The sequence below is a fragment of the Neopsephotus bourkii genome, unplaced genomic scaffold, assembly GCF_033783945.1.
Source record: "Neopsephotus bourkii isolate Nb327-2 ecotype Australia unplaced genomic scaffold, CSIRO-AGI_Nbou_v1 NB_1233, whole genome shotgun sequence".
In the NCBI taxonomy this organism is placed as follows: domain Eukaryota; kingdom Metazoa; phylum Chordata; class Aves; order Psittaciformes; family Psittacidae; genus Neopsephotus; species Neopsephotus bourkii.
This window is the reverse complement of record NW_026901718.1, coordinates 271,711-291,538: the sequence shown is the minus strand read 5'-3', so window position 1 is coordinate 291,538 and position 19,828 is coordinate 271,711. Positions and strand designations below refer to the sequence as shown.

The window sequence follows — 19,828 nt, the reverse complement described above, 5'->3', positions numbered from 1 at the left end:
GGTGGGGCTTAGAGACAGCAGCCCAATCGTGCTGCAGCACTGATTATAATGACAGAGAAATCAACCAATCGGAACGGAGATGGGGTGGGAGAATTGCAATCACGTTCTGAACGGCTTGCAGAAAGAAGCCAATCAAAGCCTTCGATGCATACTGTAAGGCGGAGCCTGCTGCCCGCAGCCAATCAGAGCACTCGTTTAGCCCGTCACCGCCTTCCACCGCGCTGCCGGAGGTGGCTCCGGTTCCCGTCGCGTCCCGCCGCGGGCCCGGCCCGGCCCGGCCATGGAGCCCTGGGTGCGCTTCAGCGCGCAGAGCCAGGCCAGGGAGCGGCTCCTGAGGTGCGGGCGGCGGCTCCCGGCTCCGCGGGGCGCCGGAGGCCGGTGCGGCCGCGCTGACCCGCGCTCTCTTGCAGGGCCGCGCAGTACGCCTGTGCGCTGGCCGCGGACACGCTGCGGAGGAACGGGGCAAGCGCCGAGGCCCTGGCGAGCGTCCGGCAGCTGGAGGCGCACCTCGGCCTGGGCCGCAAGCGTGAGTGCAGCCGGGGCGGGGGGAGCGGGGCCGGGGCGGGCGGGCGGGCGGCCCCGGTGACCGGCGGTGTCCGCCCGCAGTGCTGCGCCTCGGCAGCGCCGCGGAGGCCGTGGAGGCGGCCAAGCGGGCCATGCACCTCTCGGACACGGTGCTGCGGTTCTGCGTCACCCTCGGCCACCTCAACAGGGCCTTGTACCTGGCCTGCGACAACGTGCTCTGGGCCGGCAAGAGCGGGCTCGTCCCCAGCGTGGACCAGGAGAAGTGGAGCCACCGGTCCTTCAGGTGAGGCGCTGCCCGAGTGTCCCCCCCGCGCCGTGCGGCCGGGGCGCGGACACTTCCCTCCCGCTGTGTCTCCAGGTATTTCCTCTTCGCGCTGGTGCTGAACCTGAGCCGCGACGCCTACGAGCTCCGCATCCTGCTGGAGCGGGAGGCGGGCGGGAAGCGAGCCAGGGCCGGGGACAGCGCGCTCCAAGCCCGGGCTGAGACCCGGCCCCAGCAGCTGGCGCTGAGGCTGCAGCTCCAGCTCCGGCTCCTGCTCCGAGTGCTCCGCAAGAACCCGCCGCTGCTGTTGGACCTGGTGAGGAACCTCTGCGACCTCTTCATCCCCCTGGACAAGCTGGGGCTCTACCGGACCAGCCCCGGCTTCGTGGGGCTCTGCGGCCTCACCTCCTCCGTGCTCTCCATCCTCACCATCCTGCACCCCTGGCTCAAGCTGAAGCCTTGAGCTCTGCCGCCGGGATACGCGGGGTCATTCCTTGGCTGCGGCAGCTTGGACCAATGGGATGCAGTGGGAATTCACCTCCTGCTGCCTGTGGTGCCATTGAGGAATGGGAGAACTCCATGGACCTAAACGTGGTTCTTTTCCCCATCGACTTCCCCAGCTCTTTTAAGGGGGTTGATGTCCCCGTTTTCCTCTTCAGAGGGAATCTCCCAAACTGGATCCAGCCGAAAGAGCTGGAAGAGACTCCCTGGGTGCTTCTCCCAGGCTTGAGGGGGTTAAACCATGGGGTGGGATGAGGTGGGATGCATCCAACACCCCTTTGGATGCTGCAGGGAGTGGCCCCAGATGAGCCGGGCTGGATTTGGGGTGCCTTGGAGCTCTATGGATTCACCCCGCTGCACTTTGCTGCCCACATATTCTCCTAGGGGCTTTTCCTTGAGATCAGTCCAGGTGAGGGCAGCTCCGTGCCGTGATTCCCATTGTTCCCATCAGCTTGTTCTGCTGCCTCACTGGTTTTATCCATTTCTCTTGGGGTTTATGGCACTGTCCAGGGCAGGCAGCAGCATTCCGGCTCTGAGGAATGGGGCTGGGAATTCCCAGCAACAGAGAGGGAAAAGTGTTAGGAATGGGATGAGGAGCTTTGGACTTTGACCCTGGAATGGGGTTCGGGAAGCTCTGATGCTCCGAGGTACCCCCAGAGTGCTATTAATAAATAGTCTGTACATGCGTTATTCCAGATATTCCCTGTTATTCCATTCTCCCCCTTCCAGATCCCCCTTCCAATTATTCCACGTATTCCCCCCATTATTGCACATATTACTCCTGGTTTTCCATATTCCCTCCCTCCACATTGCCCCCATTATCCCAGATCCCCCCTCCAGTTATTCCAGCTATTCCCTCCCTGTTATTCCACATATTCCCCCCATCTTGTTTCACATTCCCCTTTCCTTGTTACTCCAAATTCCCCCATTATTCCATATTCCTCCCATTCACATTACCCCCTCATTGCCTCCTGTTATTCCAAAGATTCCCCCCCTTGATCCCAGTTACCTCCCACTTATTCCAGGTGTTTTCCCCCTTGTTAGTCCATGTATTCCCCCAGTTGTTCGTATTCCCCATGCTCCTGACTCCCACCATCAAATGCCAGGATCCAGTCCTTGATCTGCTGGGCATGGTGCCCTCCAGTCCCTGTTTCCCTGGGATCCATCCTTCTTGGGGTGCAGTCCTTGATTCCCTGGAATCCAAATCCCCCCATGGAGCCAGTCCTGAACTCCCTGGGGATCTCCCCCCCCCTCCCAGGCTGTCCCCAATTCCCCCCATTCCCTGGATTCATTTCCTAATCCCCTGAGGCTCCAGATCCCATTCCCTGGGACTCGGTCCCTGTCCCCCTGGCATCCAGTCCCTGATCCCATGGGAATCATGGGGCCAGGGACTGGGACCAAGAACTGGAGGTGGGGACCATGAACAGGAGGCTGGGGACAACGTCCAGGAGACGGTAACAGCATCCAGGACATGGGAACAACGTCCAGGACATGGGAACAACGTCCAGGAGGTGGGAATAACGTCGAGGAGGTGGGAGCAGTGTCCACGAGATGGTAACAGCATCCAGGAGATGGGAACAATGGCCAGGAGGTGGGAGCAGTGTCCAGGAGGTGGGAGCAGTGTCCAGGAGGTGGGAGCAGTGTCCAGGAGGTGGCGGTGTCACCCGGAGGACGTGGCACCCCTCAGTGCCCCATCCCAACATCCCGCCTTGGAGCCGAGTCCTTGGGGATGGCGCCGCCTCATCCATGGGGTTCACTTCCTGAGGGATGGGGGGGACCCGCTGGGATAAGAGGAACACCCCCCCCCCCCCCCCCAATGATCCCGCATCGTTCCGCCCGCTCCTTCCTTCCCCTCTCTGTTTTTCCATGGGTTTCTGCCACTTTGCCTGTTTTTCCAGCGTTTCTCCCCCCAGAAAAGCCCCGCTTGGGCACGTTATTTATAGCAGCCAATGGGAGGCGAAGGAGGAGGGCGAAAAACTATGGAAAAACTCCAAAAAGAGGGAAAAAAAAAACCCCATCCCAGACGGAGACAGAGTCACCTTTGAGCCATGGCCATGGCGGGGGCCGGCTGCTGGATCCTCCTGCTCCCAGGTAACGGCGCCCCCAGATCCAATGGGATTTGGGGTGGGATTCATACAGGAAGGTGCGAGCCTCAACTCGGAGGCGTTCTGGGGGGAAATCATCCCGATTTGGGGCATCTTTTGGGATGGGGGATCCCCAGATTCCTCGTGGATGTGTGGGGAGAAGCCGGATCCCACTTGGAGGAGCTGGGAAGTGGGGGAATCGATGCGGTTTGGGGGGAAAAGGGCAAAACTGGGCCAAAATGGGGATGTTGGGTTGGGGGTTTCCACCCGGACACTGCGGGCACGTCCAGGAAGGGGAAACTGAGGTGGGAAAGGGGGAACTGAGGCACCCATGGGTGCTGGGTGCTGTGTTTGGGATGCTGCATGTCAGGTGCTAGGTGCTATATATGGGGTGCCAGTGCTGTAAGTGGGGTGCTATATATGGGGTGCCAGTGCTGTGTATGGGGTGCTATATATAGGGTGTCAGTGCTATATGTGGGGTGCTATATATGAGGTGCCAGTGCTATAAGTGGGGTGCTATATATGGGGTGCCAGTGCTATATGTGGGGTGCTGTATATAGGGTGCCAGTGCTATATGTGGGGTGCTATATATGAGGTGCCAGTGCTATAAGTGGGGTGCTATATATGGGGTGCCAGTGCTGTGTATGGGGTGCTATATATAGGGTGGCAGTGCTATATGTGGGGTGCTGTATACAGGGTGCCAGTGCTATATGTGGGGTGCTGTATATAGGGTGCCAGTGCTATATGTGGGGTGCTCTGTATGGGGTGCCAGTGCTATATGTGGGGTGCTCTGTATGGGGTGCCAGTGCTATATGTGGGGTGCTCTGTATGGGGTGCCAGTGCTATATGTGGGGTGCTCTGTATGGGGTGCCAGTGCTATATGTGGGGTGCTCTGTATGGGGTGCCAGTGCTATATGTGGGGTGCTCTGTATGGGGTGCCAGTGCTATATGTGGGGTGCTCTGTATGGGGTGCCAGTGCTATATGTGGGGTGCTATATATGAGGTGCCAGTGCTATATGTGGGGTGCTCTGTATGGGGTGCCAGTGCTGTATGTGGGGTTCTATATATGGGGTCCAGCTGCTCCGATGCCCCCCCCCCGCAGGATCTCCCCCCTTCCCCCTTTCCCACCCCAATCCCGGGGCTGTGACCCCATGTGTGGGTCCCGAGGACGCCCCCAACCCCTCCTGCCCCCCAGGCCTATGTGTGGGGTTCAACATCGACGTGAGCCACCCGCGGCTCTTCCATGGCCCGGCGCAGGCCCAGTTCGGGTACAAGGTGCTGCAGTGGGTGAATGGCACAGAGCGGTGGTGAGTGCACCCATGGGTGTTGTGGGGCTGGGGGCACCTATGGGTTCTATGGGGGAGCGGCCATTGTGGGAGGGTGAAGCGTCCCCATGGGGTGGAGGTGTGGGGCAGGGCAGGGGTGGTGGTGTCCTGCGGGGAAAACCGAGGCAGGAAAGAGGGAACTGAGGCAGGGAAACTTGGCACGAAAGGGGGAAATGGAGCAGGGCGAGGGGGGTGGAGGCAAAGCCGCGTCCGTGACTCCCGAGGGCAGGAATGGGGCTCTGGGGTCCTGGCTGGGGTCGGAGCTGGGGCTCCCCGGGGCCGATCCCGGCCGGAGCTCGGGCCGCGCTGGCGCCGCTCCCGGGCAGCCGCAGCCGGGCGGTGCCGGGACCCGCCGTGTCCCCGCAGGCTGCTGGTGGCGGCCCCGTGGGACGGCGACCGCCGCGGGGCCGTCTACAAGTGCCACGTCGGAGCCCGCGGCGAGCCCTGCGCCAGAGCCGACCTCGGTACCGTCGGGGGGGGGGGGGGGGCCCGGCCCCTGGCGCCATTCCCGAGCCGCGGGGGGGGGCTCGGGGGGGGTTATCCTGGTGCTGACCTCTCGCATCCCTCTTTTCCCATAGGATCCGCAGCCCCGTGGCTCTTCCCGCTGCCCGAGCGCAACGTGCACTTCGGGATGACGCTGCTGGACTCTAAGGATGGGGGGTTCATGGTGAGAGCTCCCTCCGAGGGGAAACTGAGGCCGGGATGTGGATGGCTCCAAGGCACGTTCCTTGTGTCCCTGTGTCCCCCCACCCCGGCCAGGCTTGTGCCCCGCTTTGGTCCCAGCCGTGCGGAACCTCGCTCTTCAGCACCGGCATCTGCGCCCGCCTGGATGGGGACCTGCGGGCAGTGGGGACCGTGGCACCCACGGCACAGCGTGAGTGTGGGGCTTGGGATGCAGGCTGGGACATGCAGGGATGCGCTGGTGCCAGCCCTGTCCCCCCCCCACCCCAGGCTGCTCCACGTACATGGACATCGTCATCGTCCTGGATGGCTCCAACAGCATCTACCCCTGGTACGAGGTGCAGAACTTCCTCAGCAACATCCTCAGCAAGTTCTTCATCGGGCCCGGCCAGATCCAGGTGATCCTGGGGGATCCCAGGGCCGTGATGAGATCCCCAGGGCCCAAATAGAGTCCTCAGGGCCTTAATAGGGTCCCTGGTCTTTGGGCTGATGCCATCATCCTTAGGGCAATGCTCTTGTCCCCATGGGGATGCCACCTCTGGGGTGATGCCATTGTCCCCAGGGTGCTGCTGTTGTCCCTGGGTAATGCCATAGTCCCCAGCATGATGCTGTTGTCTCTGTGCCGATGTCACCCCTGGGATGATGCCATCATCCCCATAGTGATGCCACCCATCCCTGCAGTGTTGCCATTGTCCCCAGGGCACTGCTGTTGTCCCAGGGGGATGCCACCATTGCCTGGATGATGTCCCTGTCCCCTGGCACAGGTCGGGGTGCTGCAGTATGGGGAGCTGGCGGTGCACGAGTGGGACCTGGACCAGTTCCACACAGTGGAGGACGTGGTGGCTGCGGCCAAGAACATCAGCAGGCAGGAGGGCAGGGAGACACGCACGGCGCTCGCCATCCGGCAGGCATGGTGCGGGACTGGGAATGGGATCTGCAATGGGGCTGGGATCTGTAACGGGGTTGGATCTGGATCCAGAATTGGACTGGGGTCAGAGCTGGGCTCTGGCACTAGGAGCTGGGTGAGGATTGGGGTCGCTGTTGGGTTGGAAATTAGATGAGAAATGGGGTTGGGTCAGGGTGAGGGTTGGGACTGGGATTGGGATCAGGATCAGAATCCAGATTGAGATCTGAGTTGGGGCTGAGATTTGGATCAGGATTGGGATTGGGGGTGAAATTTGGATCAGGAATAGTACTGAAGTCAAGATCAGGGTCAGGACTGGGATCAAGATTTGAGTCAAGATGGGGATTTGGATCAGGATCAGGGGTGGGATAAGGGTTGGGATTGAGACGGGGATCAAGTTGGGATCATGGTTGGGATGAGTCAGTCTTGCAGGTTGGGATCAGGATCGGGGGTGGGATAAGGGTTGGGATTGAGACTGGGATCAAGTTGGGATCATGGTTGGGATGAGTCAGTCTTGCAGGTTGGGATCAGGATCGGGGGTGGGATAAGGGTTAGGATTGAGACTGGGATCAAGTTGGGATCATGGTTGGGATGAGTCAGTCTTGCAGGTTGGGATCGGGCTCGGGGCTGGGATCAGGATCAGGCTGAGGGTCAGGACTGGGATCAGCCCCTGCGCGTCCCCCCCAGCACGGACGCGTTCAGCGCGGCACGGGGAGGGCGCGCGGATGCCACGCGCCTGCTCATCGTGGTGACGGACGGGGAGTCCCACGACGGGGAGGAGCTGCCCGAGGCGCTGTGGGAGTGCGAGCGCCGCAACATCACCCGCTACGCCATCGCCGTGAGTGCCCCCATCCTGCATCCCCATCCCGCTGCATCCACATCCCACTGCATCCCCATCCTGCATCCCACCTGCATCCCCATCCCGCTGCATCCCCATCCCGCTGCATCCCCATCCCGCTGCATCCCCATCCTGCATCCCACCTGCATCCCCATCCTGCATCCCGCTGCATCCCCATCCCGCTGCATCCCCATCCTGCATCCCACCTGCATCCCCATCCTGCATCCCGCTGCATCCCCATCCCGCTGCATCCCCATCCTGCATCCCACTGCATCCCCATCCCGCTGCATCCCCATCCAGCTGCATCCCCATCCTGCATCCCACCTGCATCCCCATCCCGCTGCATCCCCATCCTGCATCCTGCTGCATCCCCATCCCGCTGCATCCCCATCCTGCATCCCGCTGCATCCCCATCCTGCATCCCGCTGCATCCCCATCCTGCTGCATCCCCATCCTGCATCCCCATCCTGCTGCATCCCCATCCTGCATCTCGCTGCATCCCCATCCTCCATCCCGCTGCATCCCCATCCCGCTGCATCCCCATCCCGCTGCATCCCCATCCCGCTGCATCCCCATCCCGCTGCATCCCCATCCTGCATCCCGCTGCATCCTGCATCCCGCTGCATCCTGCATCCCGCTGCATCCCCATCCCGCTGCATCCCCATCCCGCTGCATCCCCATCCCGCTGCATCCCCATCCCGCTGCATCCCCATCCTGCATCCCACCTACATCCCCATTCTGCATCCCACTGCATCCCCATCCCACTGCATCCCCATCCTGCTGCATCCCCATCCTGTATCCCACCTGCATCCCCATCCTGCTGTACCCTATGCTGCATCCCACTGCCTCTGCTCCTGCATCCTGGCTGCATCCCTAACCCGCTTCCACCACTGGGATGCTCATCCCACTGCATGCGGTCCTGCATCCCACATCCCATTCCATCCCGATCCCGCTGCATCCCCACCCCACATCCACCACCAGGATCCCACTGCATCCGTATCCCACTGCATCCTCATCCCACTGCATCCCCCTCCCACATCCTTGCTTCATCCCCATCCTGCTGCATCCCCAGCCCATATCCTGCTGCATCGCTGTCCTGTATCCACCACTGGGATCCCCATCCTGTATCCACTCCTACATCCCAGCTGCATCCCTGTCCTGCATCCTGGCTGTATCCTCATCCCACTGCATCCCCCTCCTTCACCCTGGCTGCATGCACTCCCTCATCCCAACTGAATCCCCTTTCTGCATCCCACTGCATCCCCATCCCAACATCCCACATCCCAACATCCCAACTGAATCTCCATCCTGCATCCCACCTGCATCCAGTCCCGCATCCCAATCCCCATCCTGCTGCATCCGCTCCCACATCCACCTCTGGGATCCTCATCCCACATCCTGTTGCATCCGTTCCTGCCAGGTCCTGGGCCACTACCTGCGCCGGCAGCAGGATCCCGAGGATTTCATCCAGGAGATCAAGTCCATCGCCAGTGACCCGGACGAGAAATACTTCTTCAATGTGAGCGACGAGGCCGCCCTCAACGACATCGTGGACGCGCTGGGGGACCGCATCTTCAGCCTGGAAGGTGCCATGGGGCTGGGTTGGAGATGGGACCCCCTGGGAGGCTGCAGGCAGCCAGCTGGAATCACACCTGGGATCAACCCAAGTCCCATGAGGAGCAGCTGAGGGACCTGGGGGGTTCAGGTGGAGAAGGCTCAGGGGGACCTGATGGCTCCCTACAAGTGCCTGCCAGGAGGATGGAGCCAGGAGGGGGCTGGGCTCTAATCCCAAGGGACGGGACAAAAGGAAACGGCCTCAAGCTGCACCAGGGCAGGGTTAGATGGAGACTGGGAAGAGTTCATCCACCCAGAGAGTGGTCAGGGGTTGAACAGTGCTGGAGTCGCCATCCCTGGAAGTGTTCCCAAACTTTGTCCATCACTGCCATGGGTTAGTGCTGGGCAGCAGTGGGACTGGATGATCCTGAAGCTCTTTCCCACCCTGGCTGATTCCATGATCCCAATCCCACCTCCTCCTCCCTCCTCAGGCACCCACGGGTACAACGAGAGCTCCTTTGAGCTGGAGATGTCCCAGATCGGTTTCTCCATCCACCCCCTGGAGGTGAGGCTGTTGGGATGGGCAGGATCCGGCTCCGGGAAAGGGCTGGAGCAGGATTTGTGGAAGTGGAAAACCCTTCTCAGCCCACCCCGGGGCTGTGCATCCCTGTCATGGTGGGGTCTGGGGACAATGAGGCATCGCCATACACGTGGTGTCCTCGAGGCGTGACACACGCTTCCTCCCAAGCTCCCAGCGTCCTATCCCATGTTTCCACCTCCAGGATGGGATCCTCTTTGGCATGGTGGGGGCCTATGACTGGGACGGGGCTGTGCTGGAGGAGAGCCGGCGGGGCCGCATTGTCCCACCCAGGAAAGCCTTCCAAAAGGAATTCCCCCTGGAGCTGAAGAATCATGCAGCTTATTTGGGTATGGGGGCAGGGAGACATCCCGAGGGATGCTCCATGTCCTGGGGATGTGGGGCAAATGGGGGTTCATCAGCAATTGAAGGGTGCTCAGTGTACCCAGGGTGCTCTGTGTCTCTGGGATGCTCGGTACCTCTGGGATGCTCAGTGCCACCAGGATGCCCTGTGTCCTTGGGGTTTTTGATGTCCCCAGGATACCCTGTGTCCCTGGGGTGTTTGATGTCCCCAGGATACCCTGTGTCCTTGGGATGCTCCATGTCCCCAGGATGCCCTGTGTCCTTGGGATGCTCAATGTCCCCAGGATGCCCTGTGTCCTTGGGGTGCTCAATGTCCCCAGGATGCCCTGTGTCCCTGGGGTGTTTGATGTCCCCAGGATGCCCTGTGTCCCTGGGGTGTTTGATGTCCCCAGGATACCCTGTGTCCTTGGGATGCTCAATGTCCCCAGGATGCCCTGTGTCCTTGGGGTGCTCACTGTCCCCAGGATGCCCTGTGTCCCTGGGGTGTTTGATGTCCCCAGGATACCCTGTGTCCTTGGGATGCTCGATATCCCCAGGATACCCTGTGTCCCTGGGATGCTCCATGTCCCCAGGATGCCCTGTGTCCTTGGGATGCTCAATATCCCCAGGATGCCCTGTGTCCCTGGGATGCTCCATGTCCCCAGGATGCCCTGTATCCCTGGGATGCTCCATGTCCTCAGGGGGCCCTGTGTCCTTGGGATGCTCCATGTCCCCAGGATGCCCTGTGTCCTTGGGATGCTCCATGTCCCCAGGATGCCCTGTGTCCTTGGGATGCTCAATGTCCCCAGGATGCCCTGTGTCCCTGGGATGCTCCATGTCCCCAGGATGCCCTGTATCCCTGGGATGCTCCATGTCCTCAGGGGGCCCTGTGTCCTTGGGATGCTCCATGTCCCCAGGATGCCCTGTGTCCTTGGGATGCTCGATGTCCCCAGGATGCCCTGTGTCCTTGGGATGCTCCATGTCCCCAGGATGCCCTGTGTCCTTGGGATGCTCGATGTCCCCAGGATGCCCTGTGTCCTTGGGATGCTCGATGTCCCCAGGATGCCCTGTGTCCCTGGGATGCTCGATATCCCCAGGATACCCTGTATCCCTGGGATGCTCGATGTCCCCAGGATGCCCTGTATCCCTGGGATGCTCCATGTCCCCAGGATGCCCTGTGTCCCTGGGATGCTCCATGTCCCCAGGATGCCCTGTGTCCTTGGGATGCTCCATGTCCCCAGGATGCCCTGTGTCCTTGGGATGCTCCATGTCCCCAGGATGCCCTGTATCCCTGGGATGCTCCATGTCCCCAGGGTGCCCTGTGTCCTTGGGATGCTCCATGTCCCCAGGATACCCTGTGTCCTTGGGATGCTCCATGTCCCCAGGATGCCCTGTGTCCTTGGGATGCTCCATGTCCCCAGGATACCCTGTGTCCCTGGGATGCTCCATGTCCCCAGGATGCCCTGTGTCCTTGGGATGCTCCATGTCCCCAGGATGCCCTGTGTCCTTGGGATGCTCGATGTCCCCAGGATACCCTGTGTCCCTGGGATGCTCCATGTCCCCAGGATGCCCTGTGTCCCTGGGATGCTCGATGTCCCCAGGATGCCCTGTGTCCCTGGGGTGCTCGATGTACCCAGGATACCCTGTGTCCTTGGGATGCTCCATGTCCCCAGGATGCCCTGTGTCCTTGGGATGCTCCATGTCCCCAGGATGACCTGTGTCCTTGGGATGCTCGATATCCCCAGGATACCCTGTATCCCTGGGATGCTCGATGTCCCCAGGATGCCCTGTGTCCTTGGGATGCTCCATGTCCCCAGGATGCCCTGTGTCCTTGGGATGCTCGATGTCCCCAGGATGCCCTGTGTCCCTGCGATGCTCGATATCCCAGGATGCCCTGTATCCCTGGGATGCTCCATGTCCCCAGGATACCCTGTGTCCCTGGGATGCTCGATATCCCCAGGATGCCCTGTGTCCCTGGGATGCTCGATATCCCCAGGATACCCTGTGTCCCTGGGATGCTCGATATCCCCAGGATGCCCTGTGTCCCTGGGATGCTCGATATCCCCAGGATACCCTGTGTCCCTGGGATGCTCGATATCCCCAGGATACCCTGTGTCCCTGGGATGCTCGATATCCCCAGGATGCCCCGTATCCCTGGGATGCTCCATGTCCCGAGGGTGCACTGTGTCCTTGGGATGCTCAATACCATGGAATGCTCAGTGCCAGTGGGACGCTCACTGCCCACTGGGGACCCAATCTTCCCAGGGATGCCACCACCCCCCTGTGTCCCCCCTCCAGGTTACACCGTGTCCTCGCTGCGGCTGCCAGGGGGGCAGCAGCTCTACATAGCCGGAGCCCCTCGCTTCCAGCACAAGGGCAAGCTCATCGTCTTCCATATGGACACCATGGGGGCTGTGACGGTGGTGCAGGCGCTGACAGGGGAGCAGGTAGGAGCTGTGTGGGGCAGGGGAGGGGGGGGGCTCATGGCAGCCCCGGCCTGACCCAGCCCTGCTGCACCCCCAGATCGGCTCCTACTTCGGGAGCGAGGTTTGTGCCCTGGACGTGGATGGGGACGGTGCCACCGATGTGCTGCTGGTGGCGGCTCCCATGTACCTGGGGGAGCAGAGCAGGGAGATGGGGCGGGTGTACCTGTACACGGTGGGGCAGGTGAGGGGTGAAGTGGGATTGGAGGGGATGTAATGGGAATGGGGGGGATGCAGTGGGATTGAGGGGAATGCAATGGGATTGGGATTGAGGGGGATGCAGCAGGATTGGGGAGGATGCAATGCGATTTGTGGGGGATGCAGTGGGATTGGGGGGATGCAGTGGGATTAGGTGGGGATGCAATGGGGTTGAGGAGGATGCAGTGGAATTTGGGGGGATGCAGTGGGATTTTGGGGGGATGCAATGGGATCGGAGGGATGCACTGGGATTGGGGGGGTGCAATGGGATTGGGGGGTGCAATGGGATTGAGGGGGATGCAGCAGGATTGGGGAGAATGCAATGGAATTTGGGGAGAATGCAATGGAATTTAGGGGGCATGCAATGGGATTTCTGGGGGGTGCAATGGGATTTGTAGGGGATGCAATGGGATTTGTGGGGGATGCAATGGGATTTGGGGCAGGATTTGGGGGGATGCAATGGGATTTGGGGAGGATGCAATGGGATTGGGGGATGTAATGGGATTTGGGGGGGATGCAATGGGATTGGGGGGATGCAATGGGATTTGGGGGGGATGCAATGGGATTTGGGGAGGATGCAATGGGATTGGGGGGATGCAATGGGATTTGGGGGGATGCAATGGGATTTGGGGGGATGCAATGGGATTTGGGGAGGATGCAATGGGATTGGGGGAAGATGCAGTAGGATTTGGGAGGATGCAATGGGATTTGGGGATGCAATGGATTTGGAGGGGGATGCAATGGGATTTGGGGGGATGCAATGGGATTGGGGGGATGCAATGGGATTGGGGGGGATGCAATGGGATTTGGGGGGATGCAATGGGATTGGGGGGATGCAATGGGATTGGGGGGGATGCAATGGAATTTGTGAGGGACGCAATGGGATTGGGGGGATGCAGTGGGATTGGGGGGGATGCAATGGGATTGGGGGGGATGCAATGGGATTGGGGGGGTGCAGTGGGATTTGGGGGGGATGCAATGGGATTTGGGGGGATGCAATGGGATTGAGAGGATGCAATGGGATTTGTGGGGGATGCAGTAGGATTTGGGGGGATGCAATGGGATTGGGGGGATGCAATGGGATTGAGAGGATGCAATGGGATTTGTGGGGGATGCAATGGGATTGAGAGGATGCAATGGGATTTGGGGGGATGCAATGGGATTTGGGGGGGATGCAATGGGATTGAGAGGATGCAATGGGATTTGTGGGGGATGCAGTAGGATTTGGGGGGATGCAGTAGGATTTGGGGGGATGCAATGGGATTGGGGGATGCAATAGGATTGGGGGATGCAGTGGGATTGGGGGATGCAATGGGATTTGGGGAAGATGCAATGGGATTGAGAGGATGCAATGGGATTTGGGGGGATGCAATGGGATTGGGGGGGGATGCAATGGGATTGAGAGGATGCAATGGGATTTGGGGGGATGCAATGGGATTTGGGGGGGATGCAATGGGATTGAGAGGATGCAATGGGATTTGTGGGGGATGCAGTAGGATTTGGGGGGATGCAGTGGGATTTGGAGGGGATGCAATGGGATTGGGGGGGATGCAGTGGGATTGGGGGGGATGCAGTGGGATTTGGGGCAGGATTTGGGGGGGTTCTCCCCCCACCTCCCGGTGCTCCCGCGGGTACCGAGCCCGCGCCGTGCCCCACAGCGGCTCCTGGCCCCCGCCGGGACCCTGCTGGCGGGGCCGAGGCCGCAGGATTCCCGCTTCGGGTTCTCCATGGCCGCGGTCCCGGACCTCAACCACGACGGCTTCGCGGACGCTGCGGTGGGGGCGCCGCTGGAGGACGAGCACCGCGGCGCGGTTTACATCTACCACGGGGCGGCGGGGACCCTCCTGCCCCGGTACAAGCAGGTGAGGGGGGGGCAGGAACCGGGCCGCGGGGAGCACAGCCCCGCAGGAACCAGCGCTCCCGCGTCCCGCAGCGCATCGAGGCGGCGGCGCTGGCTCCCACCCTCCGCTACTTCGGGCGCAGCGTGGACGGGCGGCGGGACATGGACGGGGACGGGCTGCCGGACCTGGCCGTGGGCGCGCAGGGGGCGGCCGTGCTGCTGCGGTGAGTGCCGGGCGCGGGGCCGCGCTGCGGGTCCCGAACCGCGCTGTGCCCGCGGAGCCCCGAACCCCGGATCGGGCCTTGCAGGTCCCGCCGGATCGTGCGGGTGGCGGCGGCGCTGCGCGTGGAGCCCCCGGCCATCAGCGTCACGCAGCGGAGCTGCCGCCGAGGGGGAGCCGCCGCCGTTTGCCTCCGAGCCCGCCTCTGCCTCCGCGCCTCGGAGCGCGCCCGCGGCCCGGCCCAGAGCGGCTTCCGTGAGTGCGGGGGCGACCATGGGGGGCCTGGAGCATCCCCGGGGTGTCCGTGGAGCATCCGTGGGGTGTCCGTGGAGGGTCCCTGGGGTGTCCGTGGAGCATCACTGGGGTGTCCACGGAGCATCACTGGATGCATCCCAGGTGGGTCCTGGAGCATCCTAGGGGTGTCCGTGGAGCATCCCTGGATGCATCCCAGGTGGGACCTGGAGCATCCCTGGATGCATCCCAGGTGGGTCCTGGAGCATCCCTGGTGTCCATGGAGCATCCCAGGGGTGTCCGTGGAGCATCCCTGGATGCATCCCAGGGAGTCCTGGAGCATCCCTGGTGTCCATGGAGCATCCCAGGGAGTCCTGGAGAAGCCCAGGGTGTCCCTGAGCAACCCCAGGTGACCTTGGAGCCCCCATGAGCATCCCAGGGTGCTCCTGGAGCATCTCTGGAGTATGCCAGTTGTTCCTGGAGCACCCCAGGGTGTCTCTTGAACATCCCAGGCTGTCCCTAGAGAATCCCTGGACCACCCCAGGGTGTCTCCACAGCACCCCAGTGCTACCCCCACAGCCCCACATGCTACCCCGGGGGTATCCCATCCCTATGGGTGATGCCATCCTCATCCTGGCACAGGGCTCCAGTACAACATATCCCTGGAGGAGGGGACCCCGGCTCGGGCCATCTTCGACTCAGGGGCACGGCGCCTGCTGCAGCAGCACCTCGAGCTGTGGCCGGAGCAGCCAAGCTGCCTCCGCTTCCCATTCCACGTCCTGGTGAGCCCCTGGGGTGCCCCCGGGGCATTCTGGGTGTCCCTGGAGCATCCCATAGCACCAGGGCCTCACTGGGACCCACTCATCCTCCCCAGGACACCACAGACTACCTGCGCCCCCTCAGCATCACCCTCAGCTTGGCCATGGCTGATCCCAATGGGCCGGTGCTGGATGAGGCATCACCCACCACTATCCGGAAGCTGGTGGGTGCTGGGATCCCTCCCAGGATCCTTCCCCCCTTCTGGGCATGGGACTCACACCCGGCTCCTTCCAGATCCCCTTCTTCAAGGAGTGCGGGGAGGACAACGAGTGCGTCACCGACCTGGTGCTCCAGGCCTCCATGGACATCGTGGGCTCCAGGTATGGGGGTCCCCGGGGCGTCCCCAGGGCTGAGCTGTGCTCTGGGGCTGTGACCATGCTGGGTGCTGCAGGCAGAGCCCCCACATCCTGCGCAGGGGCAGGAGGAAGGTGCTGGTGGATGTGGTGCTGGAGAACAGGGAGGAGAATGCCTACAACGCCAGCCTGGAGCTCCGCTACTCTGGCAACCTCCACTTCTCCAGCCTCACGCTCCAGGTACGGGGTCCCCCCCATGCCTCGGGGTCCCGTTGGTCCCACATGGGCCCCTCAACCCATCCCGGGTGGGAGATGGGATCCCTGCTCCCACGCCAGCCATAGGTGACCTGTGTGTCCCACAGCAGGACCCCAGCCCGGTGAAGCTGGAATGCTGGGCACTGCCGGGGCACCGCCGGCTCTGCAGCGTTGGGTACCCCGTGTTCCCCTCACTGGCCAAGGTAGGGGACAGGGGACCCCCCCCCAGAGCACCCATCTCACCCCATTGCCACCCATCACTACCCCATTGCCCCTCATTGCCACCCCATTGCCACCCATCACCACTCATTGCCACCTCATTGCTACCCATTGCCACCCATCACCACTCATTGCCACCCACTGCCACCCCATTGCCACCCATCACCACTCATTGCCACCCCATCGCCACTCACTGCCACCCCATTGCCACCCACTGCCACCCCATTGCCCCTCATTGCCACCCCATTGCCACCTCATTGCCACTCATCTCCACCCCATTGCCACCCCATTGCCACTCATCACCACCACATTGCCACCTCACTGCCACCCATCGCCAGCCCATTGCCACCTCATTGCTACCCATTGCCACCCATAACCACTCATTGCCACCCACTGCCACCCAATTGCCACCCTTCACCACTCATTGCCACCCCATTGCCACCCCATTGTCACCCACTGCCACCCCATTGCCACCTCATTGCCACCCACTGCCACCCCCATTGCCACCTCATTGCTACCCATTGCCACCCATCACCATTCATTGCCACCCACTGCCACCCCATTGCCACCCATTGCCACTCATTGCTACCCACCACCACCCCATTGCCACCCTTTGCCACTCATTGCCACCCATTGCCACCCACTGCCACCACATTGCCACCCATCGCTACCCATTGCCACTCATCGCCACCCCATTGCCACCCATCACCACTCATTGCCACCCCATTGCCACCCATCACCAGTCATTGCCACCCATTGCCACCCACTGCCACCCCATTGCCACCCATTGCCACTCATTGCCACCCATTGCCACCCATTGCCACCCATTGCCACCCATTGCCACCCACTGCCACCCCATTGCCACCCCATTGCTACCCATTGCCACCCATCGCCACCCCATTGCCACCCCATCACCACCCACTGCCACCCCATCGCCACCCCATTGCCACCCCATTGCCACCCACTGCCACCCCATCGCCACCCCATTGCCACCCCATCGCCACCCACTGCCACCCCATTGCCACCCATCGCTACCCACTGCCACCCCATCACCACCCATTGCCACCCCATTGCCACCCATAGCTCTCCTTTACCCTGGAGCTGGAGTTCAGCTGCTCCGTGCTCCTGGACCGAGCCAATGTCACCCTGGAGGCCAGCAGGTAGGAGCAGGGTGCTGGGGGCTGCACCCATAGCACCGGTATTGGGGGTGTCCTCAGGGTCCCCCTCCCTCCCCCTCCCTGCAGTGACAGCTCCGAGGCCAGGCAGGAGGACAACGTGGTCCAGCTCTCGGTGCCCATCCGCTACCAGCCCGACCTCTTCCTCTCCACGTAGGAGACACGGAGCAGGGATCAACTGGGGGGGGGGGGGGGGTTTATGGCACTGGGGGTGTTTATGGTGCTGGGGGTGGATCCAATCCCGTCTCATCCCACAGTGATTCCAACCTGCGCCGTTACGAGATTCACCCCCCTGGCACCTTCCCCCATGGCCCTGGCCCAGAATTCCGGACCACGGTGAAGGTGGGACATGGGGGGTGGGATATGGAGGTGCAGGATCTGGGGGTGTGGGATATAGGGATGCAGTATATGGGGATGCAGGATACAGGGTGTGGAATGTGAGGATGAGGGACGCAGGATATGAGGCTGCAGGATGCAGGGGTGTGGGATATGGGGATGTGGTATACAGGGATGCAGGATACAGGGGTGTGGGATGGGGGGATGCAGGATACAGGGTTGCAAGATACAGGGGTGTGGAATGTGGGGCTTAGGGGATGCAGGATGCAGGGGTGTGGGATACGGGGATGTGCAATGTGGGGATGTGGGATACGGGGATGCAAGATACAGGGGTGTGGGATGGTGGGATGCGGGATATGGGGATGCAAGATACAGGGGTGTGGAATGTGGGGCTGAGGGGATGCAGGATATGAGGATGCAGGATGCAGGGGTGTGGGATATGGGGATATGGAATGTGGGGATGTGGGATACAGGGATGCGGGATACAGGGGTGTGGGATGGGGGGATGTGGGATATGGAATGTGGGGCTGAGGGGATGCAGGATATGAGGATGCAGGATGCAGGGGTGTGGGATGGGGGGATGCGGGATGTGGTGATGCAGGATATGGGGATGCAGGGGTGTGGGATGCGGGGATGCGGGATACGGGGCAGTCCGGGGGGGTCTCACCCCGTTCCCCCCCAGGTGCAGAACCTCGGGTGCTTCCCGGTGCGGGGCCTGTCCCTGCGCCTGGCGCTGCCCGCGCTGGGCCCACGCCAGGTCCCGCTCCTGCCGGTCACCCACGTCCTGACCCACAACGTGAGTCCTGCGGGGGGGGCGCGGGGGGGGTCCCTGCACCCGCTGCGGCTGAGCCCCTGTGCCCCCCCTCAGGCCACCTGTGTGCTGCGGACCCCCCCCGAGGGCACGGCCGCGGTGGTGCCGGTGCAGCCCGAGGACCTGCAGCGCGTGGAGCGGCTGGTGAGCAGCGGGGGGGCAGCGCATCCCCCCCCCAGCACCCCCAGACCCCATCACTCCCTGTCCCCCCCCCAGGACTGCACCAACGCCTGGTGCCAGGAGCTCAGCTGCCGCCTGGGGCAGCTGCACCGCGGGGACGAGGTCTCGGTCCACATCCTGCGCAGCATCCACACCGCCTTCTTCCATGGGGTGAGGGGTGCGGGGGGAGGATATGGGTCATGGGGGACATGGGTGATGGGAGGATATGGAGGTGATGGGGGGGTATGAGGTGGGACCATCCCATCCCATCCCATCCCATCCCATCCCATCCCATCCCATCCCATCCCATCCCATCCCATCCCATCCCATCCCATCGCATCCCATCCCATCCCATCCGTTTCCCCCCAAGGCTCCGTTCCGCAGCGTGCGGGTGCTCAGCAGTGCCTGGCTGCAGGTCCCGCCCAGCAGCGCTCTGGTGCTGGAGGAGGGGGCACAGCGCAGGGAGGTACGAGCCCCTCGAGACCCCGCACCCAGTCTGGGGCGCAGGCGGCAGGGACCCCCCCCCAATTCCCACTTTCTCCCTGTGGCTCCTCCTTCGCCCTGCAGATGGTGCTGGAAATCCTGCAGGGGAAGCGGGTGCCGGTGTCCCTCTGGATCCTGGTGGGCAGCATCCTGGGGGGGCTGCTCCTCCTGGCGCTCATCATCTTCTGCCTCTGGAAGGTGAGATGGGGCCGGGGGAGGCTCTGGCCTTCATCGCCCTGCTCCCTCCATCCTCACCCTCCATCCTCTCCTTCTCTCCCCCAGCTCGGCTTCTTCACTCGCAAGAAGCCCCCCAAGGAGGAGGAGGAGGAGGAAGAGGAGGAGACGCAGTGAGGGCAGGAGGGGCCCCTGGCGCCCAGCACCGTAGCCTTGGGGACCACCAGGGGCTCGGGACTCTGCCCCCCCCAACCTCGGCTCCATCCTTGCGGAGGGCGATGCCTCCGCCGGGGCTGGATTGTGCTGGCACTGGGATGCAGCCAGAAGAGGTCGGGAGCAGGAGGAAGGAGCCCCCCAAGTGTCACCTGCAGGGTCGTAGAAGTGGGGAAAAAGGGGGGAAAGGAGCAGCTCCACCAATAAAGCTCAGCTCTGCGGAGGTGCTCAATGCTGGTACCCGGGATACAGGAGCATGTGGCACCCAGGATGCTGGATTAGCGTGGTACCTGGGATGCTGGAGTGCTGGTACCCAAACCACCCCC

The 19,828-nt window shown here is 62.3% G+C and overlaps 2 protein-coding genes across 3 annotated transcripts in view; both read left to right on the top strand.

Moving 5' to 3' along the window:
* PEX11B (peroxisomal biogenesis factor 11 beta) overlaps positions 1-1,978 on the top strand; it is an 83,811-nt gene extending 81,833 nt beyond the window's left edge. Inside the window, exons 2-5 of the mRNA XM_061364385.1 lie at positions 277-336; positions 411-526; positions 607-808; positions 884-1,978. Coding sequence (XP_061220369.1) covers positions 281-336; positions 411-526; positions 607-808; positions 884-1,250 — 741 coding nt within the window. The 5' untranslated portion in view covers positions 277-280 and the 3' untranslated portion in view covers positions 1,251-1,978. The remainder of the gene's footprint in view (positions 1-276; positions 337-410; positions 527-606; positions 809-883) is intronic.
* An 858-nt stretch (positions 1,979-2,836) lies between these two features.
* ITGA10 (integrin subunit alpha 10) lies at positions 2,837-19,680 on the top strand. Of its 2 annotated transcripts, XM_061364377.1 has the most exons (30): positions 2,837-3,379; positions 4,568-4,679; positions 5,064-5,161; positions 5,276-5,364; positions 5,457-5,571; positions 5,649-5,776; positions 6,143-6,291; positions 6,970-7,120; positions 8,541-8,706; positions 9,166-9,239; positions 9,457-9,601; positions 11,892-12,040; positions 12,117-12,260; positions 13,933-14,136; positions 14,208-14,338; positions 14,423-14,589; positions 15,208-15,347; positions 15,440-15,547; positions 15,619-15,704; positions 15,776-15,917; positions 16,043-16,135; positions 17,235-17,311; positions 17,396-17,479; positions 17,584-17,668; positions 18,345-18,458; positions 18,531-18,617; positions 18,690-18,803; positions 19,003-19,098; positions 19,200-19,313; positions 19,398-19,680. In XM_061364377.1, the coding sequence occupies exons 1-30, from the start codon at positions 3,337-3,339 to the stop codon at positions 19,464-19,466; spliced, it is 3,474 nt and encodes a 1,157-aa protein (XP_061220361.1). In that variant the 5' UTR covers positions 2,837-3,336; the 3' UTR covers positions 19,467-19,680. The 2 variants fall into 2 exon arrangements, with proteins under 2 accessions (XP_061220361.1, XP_061220362.1); XM_061364378.1 differs by lacking the exons at positions 4,568-4,679; positions 5,064-5,161 and having other exon boundaries at positions 2,839-3,379.
* The last annotated feature ends 148 nt before the right edge of the window (positions 19,681-19,828 follow it).